This window comes from Pelmatolapia mariae, linkage group LG6, assembly GCF_036321145.2.
Source record: "Pelmatolapia mariae isolate MD_Pm_ZW linkage group LG6, Pm_UMD_F_2, whole genome shotgun sequence".
Classification (NCBI taxonomy): Eukaryota; Metazoa; Chordata; class Actinopteri; order Cichliformes; family Cichlidae; genus Pelmatolapia; species Pelmatolapia mariae.
The window spans coordinates 44,262,062-44,281,222 of NC_086232.1; the positions used below are offsets into that span (position 1 = coordinate 44,262,062).

A 19,161-nucleotide genomic window follows, 5' to 3' on the forward strand; every position below is an offset into this window, starting at 1 on the left:
GTCATGTCTCTCTGTGTGTCTAGTCTGGGTCACGGCCTGTGAGTGTGTTTTGTTTCCTGTCTTATTTTGATAGTCCCGTTTCATGTGCGTCCTGTTCTTTCTTACACTCAATGGCAATAAAACTGAATTTATTCTAACAGGCATCAAATCAAAACTGGTGTGTCCTCTCTGGCCTGATTCCCTCCTGCGTCCTTATTGTCTGAGTCTTTGTCACATCGTCATCACACCTTTCCCATGTGTGTGCACTGTTTGTGTGTTTAGCAACCAGTAAGTTCTCGACTCTAGTTTAGTCCGAGTTTTCTGTTACTTTTGCATTTTGTTCTCTAAGTTCCAACAATAAACCCGTCTGAGTGAAGTTCCTCTCTCCGTGTCCTCTGAAAGCTGCCAACCACACAATGACACATAACAAATAATGTGGTTTATTTTATGCTTTGAATCACAGTTTGTAAGCAGACAGAAGAAAACTGATTTTAAAAAGAGCAATTTTTGATGTTTACAGAATTTATAAAACATAAAGTACAGGTTTTATTTTACAAGCAGAACGTCACATGACTGTATTAACACTCTGCCATCTGTTAGACCATCCCCACACATACTTCATATGTTCAACACTCAAAATCAAAACCTTTCTGCCAGCAACCGCACGTGGAAGACTCGTCCTGCTACAGTGAGCAGAGGGACACTGAAGAACCATGTGACACTAACCAGAACCCAGGGTACAGGGGTTTGCTGAAGGTGGTGCGGAAGGTGTAGAGATGGATCGGTGAGCCGGAAGAAATTCTGTAGAAGGTCAGAGTACCAGCAGGCCAATCCACATACACCGCTACTCTGTGAGAGGCGGAGGAGGAGGAAGAGGAGGGGATGGCTGTTTCTCTGTTATTGTGCCAAACGGAGAAACTTTCATCTTCAGCACACCTCAGACTCCAGGAGTGATCATTCCCTCCAAACCTGCAGTCATAACTGTTTCCTCTCCTTCTGACGCTCCTGTAACTCACTGCTATAAAAACAAATCCTTTCCACTCGACCTCCCAGTAACAGCGACCAGTCAGCCCAGTGGTACATAGCAGCTGAAGCCAGACGTCAAACCTCTCTGGATGAACAGAATAAGGCTGCTTCTCTGTCACTGCTGTCACCTGCCTGTTGTTGTCTGACAGTTTGAGTTTCCTGTTTGCTGTGTTTGCATCCAGTGTGAGTTCACAGAAATCTGAGGGAGGGATAAAAACAAAGCATCATTAACACCAGACTGACAGTGATGTTTAAATAAATACAATCTAAAAAGTTATTATTGGGATATAAAGGGACCGACACTGTGATCTGGTCATTTAATAATTTTCTTTTTATTTCTGTTGTTGATGTTAGAAAAGCATCACTGGTTGTGACAAATGGAAAAAAACAGAAAGAATGAAAACTGTGGAGGTTTAATTGAAAGTTAGCTACAAACAATAGTTAAGTACTGTGGTTTTACGTGAAGTCAGATCTAGACTTGTAGTCAAGACCGCCTAAACCAAGACCAAGACCAAGACAGACCGAGTCAAGACCGAGACAAAAAAGTCTTTGAACTGCAGCCAGATGCTGCTTTGTTTACGGGTGTCGGGCATATTTATGTGTTTATGCACTCGCACAGCCCTCCTCACCGCTGTCCACTGTCTCACTCACTTACTGAGAGGACAGACACACGCTCCACTTGACTGTCGCGTTTCTCACCCTTTTCACACAATTAATTAATTCTCATTAATGTCTGACTTTTTCTAAACCATACTTATTTTGTAAAGCTGCAAAACTGTTAAATAACACCTTGTGGAGAAGTGAATATAGCATGTGAACCTCAAAGGGACCGGTTTTTAAATCTGTCGTCACTTTTGTTGGGAACAAAGTTAGAATCGTGGGTGCACCATCTCACCTAGTTACCTAGTTTACAAGTACTAATTACACTTTTCAGAGCGTTACACTGACAATCCAGTACAGGGCTTTTCTGAAACCTTCAACGCATCCTGTAGTTTTCCATCAGCCAGGAGGGCTATAACAGAAATACCTTCACAGCTGCCCCCTCTATTTCTTTCCAGCCGGATGTGTAGGACGATGAACATATACACACTAATGGTCTCATCTGGGCAGCGCAGTAATCGTCCCATAGGCATGGAAGGCCCATTCCCCCTTGTACCCACATAGCAGGCAGGTCTGGCCCGGATCTGGTGTCGAGCCGGCACTGCTGGCTGACTTCTGGCATGGTAAGTGGTATGTCATCCAGATATGGGCCAGGCCTGACGTAGATGGCACTGTTTATGTGATGGCATGCCACATCTGGCCTGATTATGGTTTGGTGTATGTGTCCCAGGCTCATAGCTCAGGAGGTAGAGCAGGTCACCTACTGATTCAGAAGGTTAGTGGTTCGATCCCTGGCTCCTCCAGGCCGCATGTCAAGAGTGTGAATGTGTATGAATGTAGTTAGGAAGCACTCAGTTTAGAGAAAGCGTGTGATTGGGTGAATGTGGCATGTTGTATAGAGCACTTTGAGTAATCTGGGAGACTAGAAAGAATCAGTCCATTCACTGTCTGAACAGAGTTTTGTCATCTTACTTTTGCACTATTATGTTCCGGCACATGTTGTTATTACATGGCTTGATTAAGGTACACATTAGGCTGACATCTGGGGCCAGAGCTGAAACTGTTCTGGGCCAGCACAGGGCCAGCAGTGTGTCTGCAACTGGCCTTGTGCTGGCCCATGTGTGGGCCACATCTCGCAAACCAGATCTGGGCCACCAAAGGGCCGTCATTCTTTGCCGTATGTGGGCCATGTGTAAGCACATTGTGTGGGCCAGATCCGGGCCATACCAATTTTGCTATGTGGGTAGTGTTTTATACCTGACCCTGGCTCTCTTCCCTCAGATGTCTCTAAAGTAGTCTGTCCCATTCTAGAAATTGTTTGAGTGATCTTGGGAGGCACTGAAAATAATAAATGTGTGGGAGAATGTTCATTCTGATGGACTCTATCCGAGAACTCAAAGTCAAAAAGGGGATTCCACCTTTGAACATCTGACTTTATGTTGAACCTCAAACATTTTAGAACCCGCAGGGTAACCCCCAAACATTTAATAGACTCATTATCCCACTTCCAATTATAGTTCATTCTTAATTCTTTTGATGGGTTAAAGTAAACTTTAGTTTATGTATAATATTAATTTTATACCGAGAATATTAGCCATATTCTTCTAACATGGTCATCAACTTTGGGAGTGTTTGGGTAGGTTGTGTTAAAGCTAACAGAAGATCATCTGCAAATGAGGCCATTTTCTGCTCTCCTTTAGTAGATGTTACTCCTTTTTTTCCATTGGTGAGGAGTGGTGGAGCGCAGCATCCTTGTAGTGTTCCTCTGTGTAGGTAGAATGAGTCTGTCAGATCCACACTGATCTTGGTTTGTCATATAGTGCTGCCAGTGTGCTGATACTGGATGAGTTCATGCAGAAAAGACTCACAGAATCGAATGCTTTCTCTGCAGCTACACTTATTAGCAGAGTCATTTCATGATGTGTGGTGTTCTCCTAATACTATCCTGAGTTTGTTTGATAAAACCTGTTTAGTTGTTGTGTATTAGGTCTGTTCAATGGTAACTTTATTGTCCCCAATAAGACACTGATTTGCAGTCTGTCCATACACATAGAGACAAAAACAAACACAACACACATAAAAAACAAAAACAAACAAACAAAAAAGAAGCCCAGAAACAACAGCCCAAATTTTATCATCAACAAAGTGCAATGGCAACAACACCATTACGTCTGGTAATACTGATTCCACTCTCAATTTATAGTCAGTATTTAAGATACTTGCAGGTCAGTAATTTCCACAGTCCAGTTGATCTTTTCCCTCTTTGGGGATAATAGAAGTGATCGCCTCTCTTTACCGAGTCTCTGTGGGCTCAAAACACGCTGCGCCAAAAATTGATCCAAGGACCCCAAGGATCGGGTCCCCCGACACAAACAGAGTAACATAGTGTACGCTGTTAAGTGCCAGGAGGATTGCCAGGATTTATACATCGGGGAAACCAAACAACCTCTGGCTACAACACAGAAGAGCTACCTCGTCAGGCCAGGACTCTGCAGTCTATTTACACCTACAGGCCAGTGGACACTCTTTCAATGATGAGGATGTACACATCCTGGACAGGGAGGAACGCTGGTTTGAGGGCGGAGTCAAGGAGGCCATTTACGTGAAAAGGGAAAGACCATCTCTGAATGGAGGAGGGGGCCTAAGGGTACATCTGTCACCATCTTACAATGCTGTGATTGCAGCCATTCCCCAACTCTCTGTGAATGGTACTCATGGTTATTGAGTGGTTGTTGATCAATGGTCATGACAATTTGCATATTAATGATCATAAACTGACTCACAGCCCATTGTTCCTTCAGTGGTGCTAGTTTCAGTCATTATGCAAATGTACTGTATATAAGGTTGGTTAAAACTGCAGTCAGCTGAGACTGAAGAAGTCACCTGGATGATGACGCAGCGTTTCTCCCACTGAAAACGTCCAGATGAACAGAATCAACCTTTGGATTTACTTAGCTGGATGACTGAGCACACATCAAGACACTTCCAGCCTTGTGCTACCACTGTGTTGTCACAAGTGACAGATACTATAACGTGAGCAGCTGATGTCACATGTTCACATGTTTACCGCTGAGTTTTTCACCAATATAGTGAGAGACATTTAGCAGAAATGTGGCTAGTTTGTAATGATGCAGAATAAAAACATGCTTACACTTTTTCAGACCAGGTTTCAGCCTTTGCTCTCCACTATGCTCCAGGCTGCAGGAAGAAATAAAGCCCGAATGAGCCTTCAGAAGCTTCCTAATTATCGAGGATCTTGTTGCGAGAGAGCATGTGAGTTCAACAGTAGAGTCCATACCTGAGACTGTGCAGTCTCCACTGTGGATCCTTTAGTCCGGCAGTCAGTAGCTTCACCCCTAGGTCTCCTGGATGGTTGTAGCTCAGGTCCAGCTCTCTCAAGTGTGAGGGGTTGGATTTCAGAGCTGAGGCCAGACAGATACAGCCTTCCTCTGAGATCTGACAGCCTGACAGCCTGGACACAACCGCAAATAAAGAATGACATATTATTTAAGCTATCATTTCTGTTTTGGTCAGGCCACATACAGAGTAATTTGAAAATAATTTTTATGGTCTGTAACTCATCCAAAGCATGGCGGACCCCAGTTGGAAGACGCCCTTACAAGACTCCTAAACGCCTGCTGGTCAACATCGTATGTACCCGATGATTGGACAAAAGGCATCATCATCAAACTTCCAAAGAAAGGTGATTTGGGTGACTGTAACAACTGGCAGGGCATCACGTTGCTGTCAGTACCCAGGAAAGTGTTTTGCCTCGTTCTTTTGAATCGGCTACGACGCGCAGTGGACGAACGATTGCGAGAAGAGCAGGCTGGCTTTCGGAGTGGCCGGTCATGCGTCGAGCAAATCTCTCAACCTCTGCATGATCATTGAACAAACATTGGAATACCAAAGGAAGATTTCTATTAATTTCATTGACTTCGAGAAGGCTTTTGACAGCGTCCACCGGCCGACTCTATGGTTATCCTACGCCACTATGGAGTCCCTCAGCAGTTTGTAGATGCCTTTCGTTGTCTCTACTCCAACTCCCATTGCTGCATCTGGATGGATGACAGCTGCACAGATTTCTTCAAGATCAATACTGGCGTCAGACAAAGATGCGTGCTATCCCCTTTCCTCTTCCTGTTGGTAATTGACTTCATCATGCGACGATCAGTTGACCAAGCTAGTATTGAGATTTAAATTTATAATCTGAATACGTACTTCCTGGCCACATTATTTTATAGAAGAGAAGGTCTAACTTTAGGCCTACACGGTCTTGACAGGAGACACAGGCTTGTGCAGAGTATGCTTCTGCAGAAGCGAAACTGAAACCAGAGTCTAAGTGCAAGCAGAAGCTGACACACACATACACCCACATACACACACATCGTAGATAGACTCAGTTATATAGGTAAAAGTTAATTATGTTTTGCTTGCAATTGCAAAAATTGTGCGTGCATATGTGACTGTTTGATGAAGAAGCAGGTGCAGGATGTTCCAGAGACAAGCGACAGCGAAGGCGAGCGTCCGGGGACAACAGGAAGGCACCTGGATGGAGACGCGACGATGTTCTTTTTAAACTATGTTAAAAGTCATTGTGGTTTTGGTTTCTGCCTGGCAACAGAAAGGGGGGGGCTGTACTGTTTCACCCCTATAAATATTGGGTTCTGACTATTGTAAGAGAGTTCAACACTGAATCTGTACAGTGTTGGCTCCACGCTGCGTGTATTCATTAAAATGTCGTCTAATTGCACCCGGCCGGATCAGTGGTCGTTATTTTGGATTCCTCCTCAATATCTGAACCTTAACACTAGCGTTGGTGTCCCCTGGCACGAAGCGTGTAAACCCACTGACTTGGACTTCGCAGATGACATCGCCCTGCTTTGCACGATTCAGGAAGACCTCCAAAAGTAGACCGCGGCCCTGCAGAGGGAGGTGATGAAAGTTGGATTAAGAATCAGCGCCAAAAAGACCAAGGTACTCCGAGTTGGCTATGCACGTGCCCGCATTCCTGTCATGATCAACCAACAACGTGCTGAAGAGGTGGAGAATTTCAGATATCTTGGCAGCATCATCTCGAATGACGGGATCTCTGACCGAGATGTCGATGTCAGAGTAGGGAAGGCGGTCGGTGTCCTGCGACGTCTCCAACCTATTTGGAACTCGACCTCCCTGAATGTTAGGGTCAAGATCAGACTATTGAACTCTATCGTCTTTCCTTCTGCACTATACGCTAGTGAAACCTGGCGCTCAACAAATGCAATTACTCAACACCTGAACGTGCTTCAACAACGTGGTCTGTGGCGAATCCTGAGAATTTCCTAGCGGGACCGAATAACAAATGAAGAGGTCTTACGAAGAGCAGGCACCTGCCCTTTAGCCGATGTTGTTGCAGAAAGGTGCTTCCGCTTTGCGGGCCATATTTTACATCTACCCCCTTATCGCCCAGCCAAGATTGCCATTACATGGCTCCCACGCACTGGCAAGCAAAAGCAAGGCCGACCAAAGATCACATGGCGTCGAACATTTATGGATGATCTGAGAACTGTTGACATTGCCTGGGACAACGCTGAAGCAGTTGCTGCTGACCGACATCGATGGAGATCATTAGTTCCCCGATGCGCCGCCCTGCGTAGGAGGAACTAAGTCTAAGTCTAAGTAAGTCACTCATCCACCTCAAGAAACACATATATTTCCATTTTCACAACTATACTTGTGCATGGCGAGTACAAAACAAGAATTAGAAAACTTTGTAATGTCTTCATATGTTGATCATCCTCTCATAACCACTCGGTTTTTAGAAACGGAATGACTGTGTGTGTACTGGAAATGTTTTTATGTTATTTCTCCGGGCCTATAGGGGGCGCAGGTTTGCACAGTTTGCTATGTTGAGCCAATTAGTTATTAAAAGAATTGTGATAGGAAGCATTTGCTCATTAGTGAAGCAAGACATAGTGTGTTCCCTCCAAGCTAAATCCATCCACTCAATTAAATCCCTTTGAGTGGGAATATGGGTAAGTTTCTTACTTGTATTCATTTTTCAGACAGGGTGTATGATATTATTAAAGTCATTTGGAAATGTTTTAAGTGTTCTATATGTCAATCGAAAGAAGTCCAGTCCAAGCTAATGTGACATTTCTGTATTTTGTATCATTTCAGTTTCACACTTTTTTGCATTAAATCCTGTCCTAATACAACACGTGCCTGTTCCTAGGAGGAAGTGATGCAAGAGTCTCCTGGCTGGCACCTCCATCTTCATTATCTGTTGTCCAGTATATCCACCCTCCCTCCCGTGCATATGCTCAGACCATCTCAGCTGCTCCGACTCTAAACTGTCCCTCTGATGGACTCATTTGCAGAGTCATTTCAGCTCGACTCCATCTCCAAGCATCACAGCAGGTCTCGCTACCATCTTTAAACCTTCCTTTTCACTCTGATATGCTTCTGTTCACAAATGACCCCTGACATGAGTGTCCACTGATTATCCTCTTCATAGCTGCCCTCACTTCCTCTATACTGCTCCTCTGCACTTCCCAATTTCTTAACTGTCCTCCCCTCTCTCTTATTTTCTTCATTCAGCTCCTACAAGTCTTTTTCTCTGTCTTTAGTGTCCAGCTTCACATGCAACTCACTATAACACAGTTTTTATGCTCAGCGCACAGCCCTGTCATGAAGAAACATTTCTTTTGAGATTACCCCAACTCCATTTTTCTTCTAATCTGCACCATGGTAGAACAGCTCGTGGCCTTCAATTCAACCTGCTCTCCTCCATATATGACAGGTTGAAGGACTACTGCATATAAAACTGTTCAGTTAATACAAATTCATATTAGTTAATATAAGGACAAAAATAATGTAAATATGGTAAGAAAATGTTTCAGAGGTTATTATTTTTCATGTTATATTATGGGTTTTCAGTCTATTTAACAGAGCTGCAATCTATACATCACTGATCGGCTAGTAAGCCTTTTCTGGGATCGATTGGTAGTGTCTCCATTCTCCAGTAGGGGGCTTGTCCTCATTGCAATAAACGACTGCATGAGAGAAGCACCTCATAATCCCTCTCGCGATTCTTTTCCCCCTGTTTTTAGGTAAAAGTGTTTAAAAGTTGATATATTTCCAATGTGTACACTGTTAAGATATTTAAGAGGTAACCCTTCATTGTTTTGTAAGCTTTGGAAGCATTATATTACAGTTTTGTGCACATAGACGTGGCGGTTTTGAGCCTCAGTTTTGTACTGTATTATGGCCATTAAGATAACAGCAGGAGCTAAAAACACCGCTATTGTCAGCCATTTTGTGAGGAAACATGTTCTGGCATATATAGTAAGCACTTTAGTATTTTTGGTTTATTATTTAGTGTTTTTCTTCCACCATGTGACATTAAGCAGTACAGAATGTGAAACATTTATGTTCATTTTGATTGCAATAAACGACTGCATGAGAGACGCAACTCATAATCCCTCTCATGATTCTTTTCCCCCTGTTTTCAGGGGTGTAACACATACACATTATGTACTACCTGCCCTCTCTTTATATTATCAGCCAGCTCTCCATTTACCTGTCGTAGCCGATACTTCAAAGTCCCTACTCTCACCTTCACAGTCCTGCCTTTCCTTCTCTCTGACTGCCAGCCAACAGTAACACAGTTTCAGCCAGCACCATATTGCCCAACATCACGATGCGCCACGGTGCTGTTGGCAGTGTGCGGCCGCAGCACCCGGCCCACGAGGCGTTGGAAAGTGGCAGGGGCTCCAAACAACCCGAACGGAACTGTGACAGAGTGGAGAAGGCTGTCTTATCTTTGGACTCTGCAGACCAGGCAATCTGCCAGTAGCCCTTGGTTAAATCCAGTGTGGTGAAAAAGCAAGCACTGCCTAACCAGTCCAGGAGCTTGTCGACCCGAGGAATGGGATAAGCATCAAACTGTGACACTTTATTCACCTTGCGATAGTCTACACAGAACCGTATAGACCCATCTTTCTTCACTACCATAACTATGGGGCTATGACTCTTCTATTACTCCCAGCTTCAACATTTCCACCAATTCCCTCTGCACGATTTGGTGAATGGACTGGTTCTTATATACCGCTTTTCTACTCTCCTGGAGTACTCAAAGCGCTCTATACAACACGCCGCATTCACCCCATACACACAAGCACTATTATCTATACGGTGGGATCGAACCACCAACCTTCCGATGAGCAGCTGACCTGCTCTACCTCCTGAGCTACAGCCACCCCCTGTCTTATGTGCTCTTGTGTGCAGCAACATCTGCTTTCTATTCAATTCAATTCAATTTTATTTATATAGCGCCAAATTACAACAAAAGTCGCCTCAAGGCGCTTCATAGGTACAGAGAAAAAACCCAACAATCATATGACCCCCTATGAGCAAGCACTTTGGCGACAGTGGGAAGGAAAAACTCCCTTTTAACAGGAAGAAACCTTCGACAGAACCAGGCTCAGGGAGGGGCGGGGCCATCTGCTGTGATTGGTTGGGGTGAGAGAAGGAAAACAGGATAAAGACATGCTGTGGAAGAGAGACAGAGATTAATAACAAGTATGATTCAATGCAGAGAGGTCTGTTAACACATAGTGAGTGAGAAAGGTGACTGGAAAGGAAAAACTCAGTGCATCATGGGAATCCCCCAGCAGCCTATGTCTATTGCAGCATAACTAAGGGAGGATTCAGGGTCACCTGGTCCAGCCCTAACTATATGCTTTAGCAAAAAGGAAAGTTTGAAGCCTAATCTTAAAAGTAGAGATAGTGTCTGTCTCCTGAATCCAAACTGGAAGCTGGTTCCACAGAAGAGGGGCCTGAAAACTGAAGGCTCTGCCTCCCATTCTACTTTTAAATACTCTAGGAACAACAAGTAAGCCTGCAGTGTGAGAGCGAAGTGCTCTAATAGGGTGATATGGTACTACAAGGTCATTAAGATAAGATGGGGCCTGATTATTTAAGACCTTGTATGTGAGGAGCAGGATTTTGAATTCAATTCTGGATTTAACAGGAAGCCAATGAAGGGAAGCCAATACAGGAGAAATCTGCTCTCTCTTTCTAGTCCCTGTCAGGACTCTTGCTGCAGCATTTTGGATTAACTGAAGGGAGTTTTTAGGACATCCTGATAATAATGAATTACAGTAGTCCAGCCTGGAAGTAATAAATGCATGAACTAGTTTTTCAGCATTACTCTGAGACAGGATATTTCTAACTTTAGAGATGTTGCACAAATGGAAGAAAGCAGTCTTACATATTTGTTTAATATGTGCGTTGAAGGACATGTCCTGGTCAAAAATGACTCCAAGGTTCCTCACAGTGTTACTGCAGGCCAAGGTAATGCCATCCAGAGTAAGAATCTAGTTAGATACCATATTTCTAAGATTTTCAGGGCCGAGTACAATAACCTCAGTTTGATCTGAATTAAGAAGCAGAAAGTTAGCGGCCATCCAGGTTTTTATGTCTTTAAGACATTCCTGCAGTTTAACTAATTGGTGTGTGTTACCTGGCTTCATGGACAGATAGAGCTGGGTGTCATCAGCATAGCAGTGTAAATGTATGCTATGTCTTCTAATGATACTGCCTAAGGGAAGCATGTATAATGTAAACAGAATTGGTCCTAGCACTGAACCCTGTGGAACTCCATAATTGACCTCAGTGTGTGAAGAGGACTCTCCATTTACATGCACAGATTGGAGTCTATTAGATAGATATGATACAAACCACTGCAGTGCAGTACCTGTAATACCTACAGCATGTTCTAATCGCTCTAATAGGATATTATGGTCGACAGTATCGAACGCTGCACTGAGGTCTAGCAGGACAAGCACAGAGATGAGTCCACTGTCAGAGGCCATAAGAAGATCATTTGTAACCTTCACTAAAGCTGTTTCTGTGCTGTGATGAGCTCTGAAACCTGACTGAAACTCTTCAAATAAGCCATTCCTCTGCAGATGATCTGTTAGCTGTTTGACAACTACTCTTTCAAGGATGTTTGATATGAAAGGAAGGTTGGAGATTGGCCTATAATTAGCTAAGACTGCTGGGTCTAGAGATGCTTTTTAAGTAAAGGTTTAACTACAGCCAGCTTGAAGGCCTGTGGTACATAGCTGATTATTAGAGATAGGTTGATCATATTTAAGATCGAAGAATTAATTAATGGCAGGACTTCTTTGAGCAGTTTTGTAGGAATGGGGTCTAAAAGACACGTTGATGGTTTGGAGGAAGTAATTATTGAAGTTAACTCAGAAAGATCAATTGGAGAAAAAGAGTCTAACTTAACATCAATGGTACTAAGAGTAGCTGTAGACGATATTGCATCTGTGGGATGATTATTGGTAATTTTTTCTCTAATGATAAGAATTTTATTTGTGAAGAAGTTCATGAAGTCATTACTAGAACATCTCTTTCTGTGCGAGATGGTCATCACAATGGAGGGAGGCGGGAATGTTTGAATTTGGTACCTCCTTCCCCAACTGTCCACAATCACTCGCTGCCGCGGGCAGGCTGAGAGCCGCCGCCTGGGCTACGCCAGACAGCAGCAGAAGCAGCAGATCTCTCCATCCAAACAATGCAGAGAGTCAACTGCTTTTATCATACATTCGGTATATAATAGTTTGGACAGAAATCGTGATGTGAAGAAACAGTCTTTGCCAAAACGAAATTAAACTTCGACAGACGTTAAATCTTTACCTGAGAATTTTCAGTGCACAGTGTGGACTTTCCAATCCAGACGATAGCAGCTTCACTCCTAAATCCTTCAGGTCATTGTTACTCAGGTCCAGCTCTGTCAGACTGGAGACCTGTGAGCTTAGTACCGAAGACAGAGCTTCACAGGTTCTTTCTGACAAATTGCAGCTGCTCAGCCTTGAAATGAGTTAACAAAACATTTGTAACATTTTGGGGTATAAAAAAAAGACCTCCAGAGAGGTTTTACTTTTTCAGATACAAGGATGGTTGATTGCAGGATCAAACAGTTTAATAATGCCACTTTAAATTTCCATAGGAATTTTAGATTCCATTATCTAAAGTTAATAATCTGACCAAAAGATTTAAAACTGTCTATAAACAAAGTTGCAAACCAGTAGTTGATGTTGCTGGGGTTTTAATGTGTTGACTTTGTTTTACAATTATCAAATCATTGATTTTGTTTAGTTTAGTGTTTAGTGAACAATCCTAGTGTTTTAAGAAATTTTCTAATTCTTGTTATCTATGTACTTACAGAGATGTTTTCGAGACTTTGACCACTAGCAAAAGCCTCAGAAGAGCCTCCTCTGAAGCAGAGTACTTCTTCAGGTCAAAAACATGCAGATCTTCTTCTGATGACAGTAAGATGAAGACCAAAGCGGCCCACTGAGCTGGAGAAAGTTCATATGTGGAGAGGCTTCCTGAACTTAAATACTGTTGGATCTCCTCTATTAGAGAACGATCATTTAGTTCATTCAGACAGTGGAGAAGATTAATGTTTCTCTCTGGAGACTGATTCTCACTGAGCTTCTCCTTGATATACTGGATTGTTTTCTGGTTGGTTTTTGACCGACAGTCTGTTTTTTTCAGTAGGCTCTGTAGTTTATCCTGATTGGTCTGCAGTGAAAGACCCAAGAGGAAGCGAAGGAACAAGTCCAGGTGGCCGTTTGAACTCTGTAAGGCCCTGTCAATCGAAATTTTGTTGATCTTCTTTGAAGATATTTTACTGAAAAGCAGTCGAAGGTTTTTCAGAGACAGTGGTGGTGAAAGCATCACATTTTTGTTGCTATTTATAAGCGACATCCTCACATAAAGAGCAGCCAGAAACTCCTGAACGCTCAGATGGACGAAGCTGAACATCTTGTCTTTCCCTTTCCTTCCTCGATCTTCTTTGAAGATCTCTGTGAACACTCCTGAGCACACCGAGGCTTCACTGAAATCAATGCCGCTGTCTCTCAGATCTTTCTCATAGAAGATCAGGTTGCCCTTTTCCAGCTGCTCAAAGGCCAGTTTTGCTAATGACTTAATGTATTGAATGCTCTTCTCTGGGCCATACTTTTCTTTTGTCCGATCAATCTGAAACACCAGGAACTCTGCGTACATCTCAGTCAGAGTCTTGGGCAGCTCTCCTCCCTCTCTGGTTTTCAACACATCCTCCAGAACTGTTGCAGTGATCCAGCAGAAGACTGGGATGTGGCACATGATGTGGAGGCTTCCTGTTGTTTTGATGTGGGAGATGAGTTTGTCAGCTTGCTCCTTACCTTTGAATCTCTTTTTGAAGTACTCCTCTTTCTGTGGGTCTGTGAACCCCCTGACCTCAGTTGTACTGCTGATAAACTCTCGAGGGATCTGGTTGGCTGCAGCAGGCCGTGTGGTTACCCAGATGCGAGCAGAGCGTAGCAGTTTCCCATTGATGAGTTTCCTCAGCAGGACATCTGTTTTAGTTGCCTTTGTTACATCGACAGAGCGAATGTCTTCAGAATGAAGGTCGAGATGAAGGCGGCTCTCATCCAGCCCATCAAACACAAACAGAAGTTTGAATTTACTCTTGTCATAGTTGGTGATTCCTGATGACTGAACATCTGTAAAGATGTAATTCAGAGCCTCCTGTGGGATGCCTACAGTTTCTGGGATGCATTCATGAATGAGCTCTGCCAAACTGAACTTTTCTCCCTTCAGAGGATTCAGCTGACGGAAGGTGAAGGGGAAAATCAGATGCACATCTTGATTGGATCTTTGTTCAGCCCAGTCCAAAACAAACTTGTGAACAAGGAAAGTTTTTCCAATTCCTGCGATTCCATTGGTCATCACTGTTTTGATGGGTCTGTAGTCTCCTGAAGGATGTTTGAACATGTCTGTGGGTCTAATGGGTTTCTCTGGTTCTGCTGGCTTCCATACTTTCTCAATCTGCCGGACCTCATGCTGTGTGTTGATATGTACATCATACCCAGCTGTGATGTACAGCTCTGTGTAGATATCAGTTAGATGCAATTTATCTTCTGTCCACCCTTCTTGTGCACACATAAACTTGTCCTGTAAGTTTGATTGAAGCATCTGCTTGTAAAACATGATGGGGCGAGGCTCTGGTACTGGAACCACCATATCTGTATCAAACAAGTAACAAATTATAAACCTGTGTCTACAAATACCCATGTTAATGTTAGAAACACATGAATTTCAGGGTGACATATTGTCTCAAGATAATGCTTCATGCATTTCTTCAGGAAACATTATAACTTTCATAACTGGAAGTTAATGTTTGACTGAAAACATTCACAGAAATACATTTATAACTGCCTTAGAAGCTCAACTTTAGCCATAATGAGTCAGTAAAAATAAATTCCACTCTGAATATATAGATGAAAAGTTATTCAAGCAGGTTCGTGGTTTATTTTTAAAAGTGTGAGCAGGCTAGACAGTCCCCTAGTCTTCAGAGCCAGCTTGAAAGGATGACTGCCAAAAGCTGCTGACAGTGTTGTGTTGTCAGTCTTCTCTTACAGGAATAATTCATGATTCAGTAAAGGCTAGATGTTACAATCCCTGATATAGCATTGCTTCAAATGGAGACCAAAGACCATTGATCAGTGGTCTTTGGTCAGTGGTTGTTGATAAATGGTCATGAGAATTTGCATAATCATGTTGAAGGAACTGACCTCCCAGCCCATTGTTCCTTCAGTGGGCTGGTTTCAGTCATTATGCAAATGTGCTGTTTATAAGAAACCTGCAGTCAGCTGAGACTGAAGAAGTCACTTGGATGAGTGACGAAAAGTTTCTCCCACTGAAAACGCTACTTCCAGATGAACAGAATCAACTTTTGGAGATGTGGTTTTGGTGGTTTCATTGAGCAATAACCTTCAGCTTGTACTGGGGTGGTTTCTGAGCGTGAAACATCTCAAATGAGAATCATCACCCTCAGGTTAGAGGCCATGGTTCTCAACCAGGAAGGTGGTATCTGTATGGCCAGATATCACTGAGTGATCCGTGCTAGCATCTTGCACCCTGCTGTTATGTGCTGGATTGTCTCTGGGGCATCTTTACACAGCCTGCACCTGGGGTCTTGCCTGGTGTGATAGACCCCAGCCTCTATGGATCTTGTGCTCAGAGCTTGTTCCAAAGCTTGTTCAGTCCGGCTTTGTCCAGCCACTGGTAGGATTTCTGGATGTCAGCCACCTCTTTTATCTGCCGGTGGTACATACCATTCAGGGGCCTGTCCTTCCATGATGGTTCCTCCTCATTTTTGGGTTTCTGCTGCCTGAGGTATTCATTGATCGCACGGTCGGTTGGGGCCATCTTCCTGATGTAATCATGGATGTTTGTTGTCTCATCCTGGACTGTGTTACTGACACTCGCCAGTCCCCGGCCTCCTTCCTTCCACTTAGCATACAGCCTCAGGGTGCTGGACTTGGGGTGAAACCCTCCATGCATGGTAAGGAGCTTTCTTGTCTTTATGTCAGTGGCTTCTATCTCCTCCTGTGGCCAACTTTTTATCCCAGCAGGGGAGAAGGGCGTAGGTGTTGATAGCCCGGATCTTGTTGTTACCATTCAGCTGAGTCCTCAGGAGATGCCTGACCCTCTGCAGGTACTTGGTGGTTGCAGCTTTCCGAGCAGCATACGCCACACCCATACGCCATGGAGTTCCTGTTGACAGCTGTTAGGGTTATAGGCCTTCTTGTAACCAATCCAGGCAGTGCACAGGTTGGTCAGCCTAGTCTTGCAGTCTCGGGCAGCTGCTTGGTGTACTAGTAGCTGGTGTTTTGCTCCTCTGGTATTTTTGCCACTCCCCTTCTGTGCCCCACTCATGTATTGAGCTATATGCCTGTTCACCTTAGCCACTATGATGCCTGACAGGATCTTCCATGTGGTACTGACGTGAAGAAATATTTTTTAAAATTATTATTTAAAAAATTATAGTGTTACAGGCATCGCCCTAAAGGGGCTATACACACGAGATCGCTGCAAAAAGTGCAGCCTTACCTAATGTCCACCCTACTGTTATTCATTTATATTAAGATTTAAACATCTAGTAGGTATTGGTATGGAGAGTAACCTTCAGTAATAGTCATAAATCACACAGCAATAGTACATTCATGTAGTTGTAAAAAGCATGATAATATATTAAGTAATCCAAAGTATTCAGAATACTCATTGAGTAACGCAACGGAATATGTTACAAAATACATTTTGGGGCATGTTATTTTTTCATGTGCTATGTGCAGAGGTGTTTTTTTCTGTCCTCAAACTGATCTCCCTGCTGGAGCTCAGTCTGGGGGGAGTTATTTTTTTCTCCTTATCTTTCCTCATGTTGTGCTTTTCCATGTTATACCCCTCTGACCTGTCTTCCCCATGTGATGTTTGTGTAATGTATGTATGGTCGGATGGGTAAGACGGCGCTGGCACGGCTGGCAGCCTTAACCCAATTTCCCTCGGGATGAATAAAGTATAATCAATCAATCAATCAATCAATCAATGTAATCTGTAATCTGTCATGGAATGCATTTGAAAAGTAACCTTCCCAACACTGGGTACTGAGGCAGGTTATTGGCCAGTAGTTGGATGGGACCGGTCCCTTCTCGGGGTCCTTGGGGATCAGGACTGTCCCACCTTCAGTTAACCATTCCAGGTGTCTCATTGACTAGCAGCTGGTTCATTTGTGCTGCCAGATGCTCGTGGAGTGCAGTCAGCTTTGTCAGCCAGTAGGCGTGAACCATGTTGGAGCCTGGTGCTGCCCAACTCTCCACACTGGAGACCGTTTCTTGGATGTCTCCCACTGTGATGGTTACTGGTCCCTGTTCAGGGAGGTTGCTGTGGTCTGCTCTTAAATCCACTAGCCACTGAGCATTGCCATTATGGGTTGTGTCCTCTTCCCATATGCTCTTCCAGTATTGCTCCATTAGCTCCAAAAAACTCTCTAACATATTATTAAAGGCTCTGCAAATATAAAGCTAAATCTTCCTTAATGTCATTAGTAACACTCTGTTGTTTCTCTAGAATGACTGCACATGTGGGGAGAAGATACTGTTCCTCCTAGTTTGAGTGTGGGCAGACCTTCTGTATTCCTGGGATTTCTTACGTAAAAGAGATTGCTGTACTTTTATCTTCAGTCTGAGGAAGATGAGGTTGAGATGATGAAATCCTGTTCTCCTGTTCTCTACAGTGTGAGTGCGTCTCGAGTTTATTTTGATTTTCTTAGGTTAGATTTAAATAATGTTAAGTTCTTGTGCTATTATTTAGTTTTTAGTCTAGGTTATGTTTCCGTGTTTGTGAGTCTTTTCCCATCTTCTGTCTTGTCCTCGTTGTCCTCATGTGTTTCTCCCTGCGTTCTGTGTCTCCCCAATCTGTCATGTAGTTCTTGTCTGTGTGTTTCATGTTGTCAAGCTTGTGTTATCATGTCTACATCGCTCCATGTTTCCTGTTTTATTTTGAAAGTCTTGCGTTTCCATGTTCAGTGTGTTTAGGCTCATTTGTGTCAGCTGTGTCTCCCCAGGTGTCCCTCATTACCCTTCTGTGTACTTAAGTCTTCTGTCTTCCACTGTTCAGTGTCGGGTCGTCTGTTTGTCTCTTATCACAGCTCTCCAGGTTTCAGGTTGTTTTCATGCTTCTGCTCAGGTGCATGTTCATGTTCACGGGGGGGTTCACATCATTGTTCCGCATGCACCTTTTCAGATTCATGTTCATGTTCATGCTTTCTTGTTGATCTTAGTTTATTCCCAGTTTAGGTTTTAGTTTAGCTTTTTTCCCCAGCTCGTTTTGCCTAGTTTTATATTCATGTATTTTCAGCCAAATAAAGAGCTCGCCTTTGCTTACACTGAGTTTACGCTGCTGTGTCTGTTTTTGGGATCGCTCCGCAAACACAGCAGCTACACACCAGCTACACAGCAGTGACACACAGCAGTGACACACAGCTTCGCTAATGTACACTGACTGACAGACAAACAGAATATGAACATTACACCAATATTACCTGTTGCCTCCAAAACTTTGTCAGACTGCAGTGACTTCCTGTTTGTCTTCCTGTGACTCACCTTCTGGTCTGGACCTGCTGGCAGACAAACTGAGCAGCAGGTCATTCCTGCTGATCCGCTCTAAAACCTTCCTGGTCACCTTCACAGCTCCAGGAAGTCTGTAGGTCTGCACCATCAGGTCCACAGTGTCCCACCTGTTTGTCATCTCTAGTCTGCTTTTCTTGATGGTTGGGAGGCCTTGAACGATGTCGGCCTGCTGTAGGAACCACTTGAATTTTTTGAACTCCCCATCTCCCAAATCATCTAAGGTGTTTAAGAGATCCTCTGGTGTCATCACAGCTCCCTGAAGAATAGAATAGAATATTTTCTGCTGAAAAGTAGAGCTCAAAGAGGTACAACACAAATGTTACAGCAAAGGGAAACCAGGAGGTCAGATGGAGGGCAGATATCATCATCCCCACCCTCCTAGATTGGGTACCAAGCCCCAAGAGCAACTGGTGCATTGAAGGCATTGAACGTGAGAGCAGCTGACCTGAGAGACTGCCAAGACTATGTGAAGTACCCTCTGGTATACTAAAAGATTACATCATCACAGACAGTCCCATCACCAAAACCAACCAGCTGATCT

At 43.6% G+C, this 19,161-nt stretch overlaps 1 protein-coding gene across 1 annotated transcript; it reads right to left on the reverse strand.

Moving 5' to 3' along the window:
* Positions 1–524: 524 nt before the first annotated feature.
* Positions 525–18,867, reverse strand: LOC134629594 (NACHT, LRR and PYD domains-containing protein 3-like). Its single transcript, XM_063477074.1, has 7 exons — positions 18,568–18,867; positions 17,661–17,712; positions 12,827–14,675; positions 12,298–12,471; positions 4,904–5,077; positions 4,757–4,803; positions 525–1,204 (listed from the first exon to the last, which is right to left on the reverse strand). Exons 1-7 carry the CDS (start codon positions 18,865–18,867, stop codon positions 663–665), a joined length of 3,138 nt encoding a protein of 1,045 aa, XP_063333144.1. The 3' UTR covers positions 525–662.
* Positions 18,868–19,161: the final 294 nt, after the last annotated feature.

Bases quoted from the DNA above. Each gene is read 5' to 3' on its own strand.
- LOC134629594 (XM_063477074.1), bottom strand. From the start codon at position 18,867: ATGACACCAGAGGATCTCTTAAACACCTTAGATGATTTGGGAGATGGG. The intron at 12,472-12,826 runs GTAAGTACATAG...ACTCATTTCAAG, and splicing joins AAAGTCTCGAAAACATCTCT to GCTGAGCAGCTGCAATTTGT. The intron at 4,804-4,903 runs GTATGGACTCTA...TTCTTCCTGCAG, and splicing joins TGGAGACTGCACAGTCTCAG to CCTGGAGCATAGTGGAGAGC.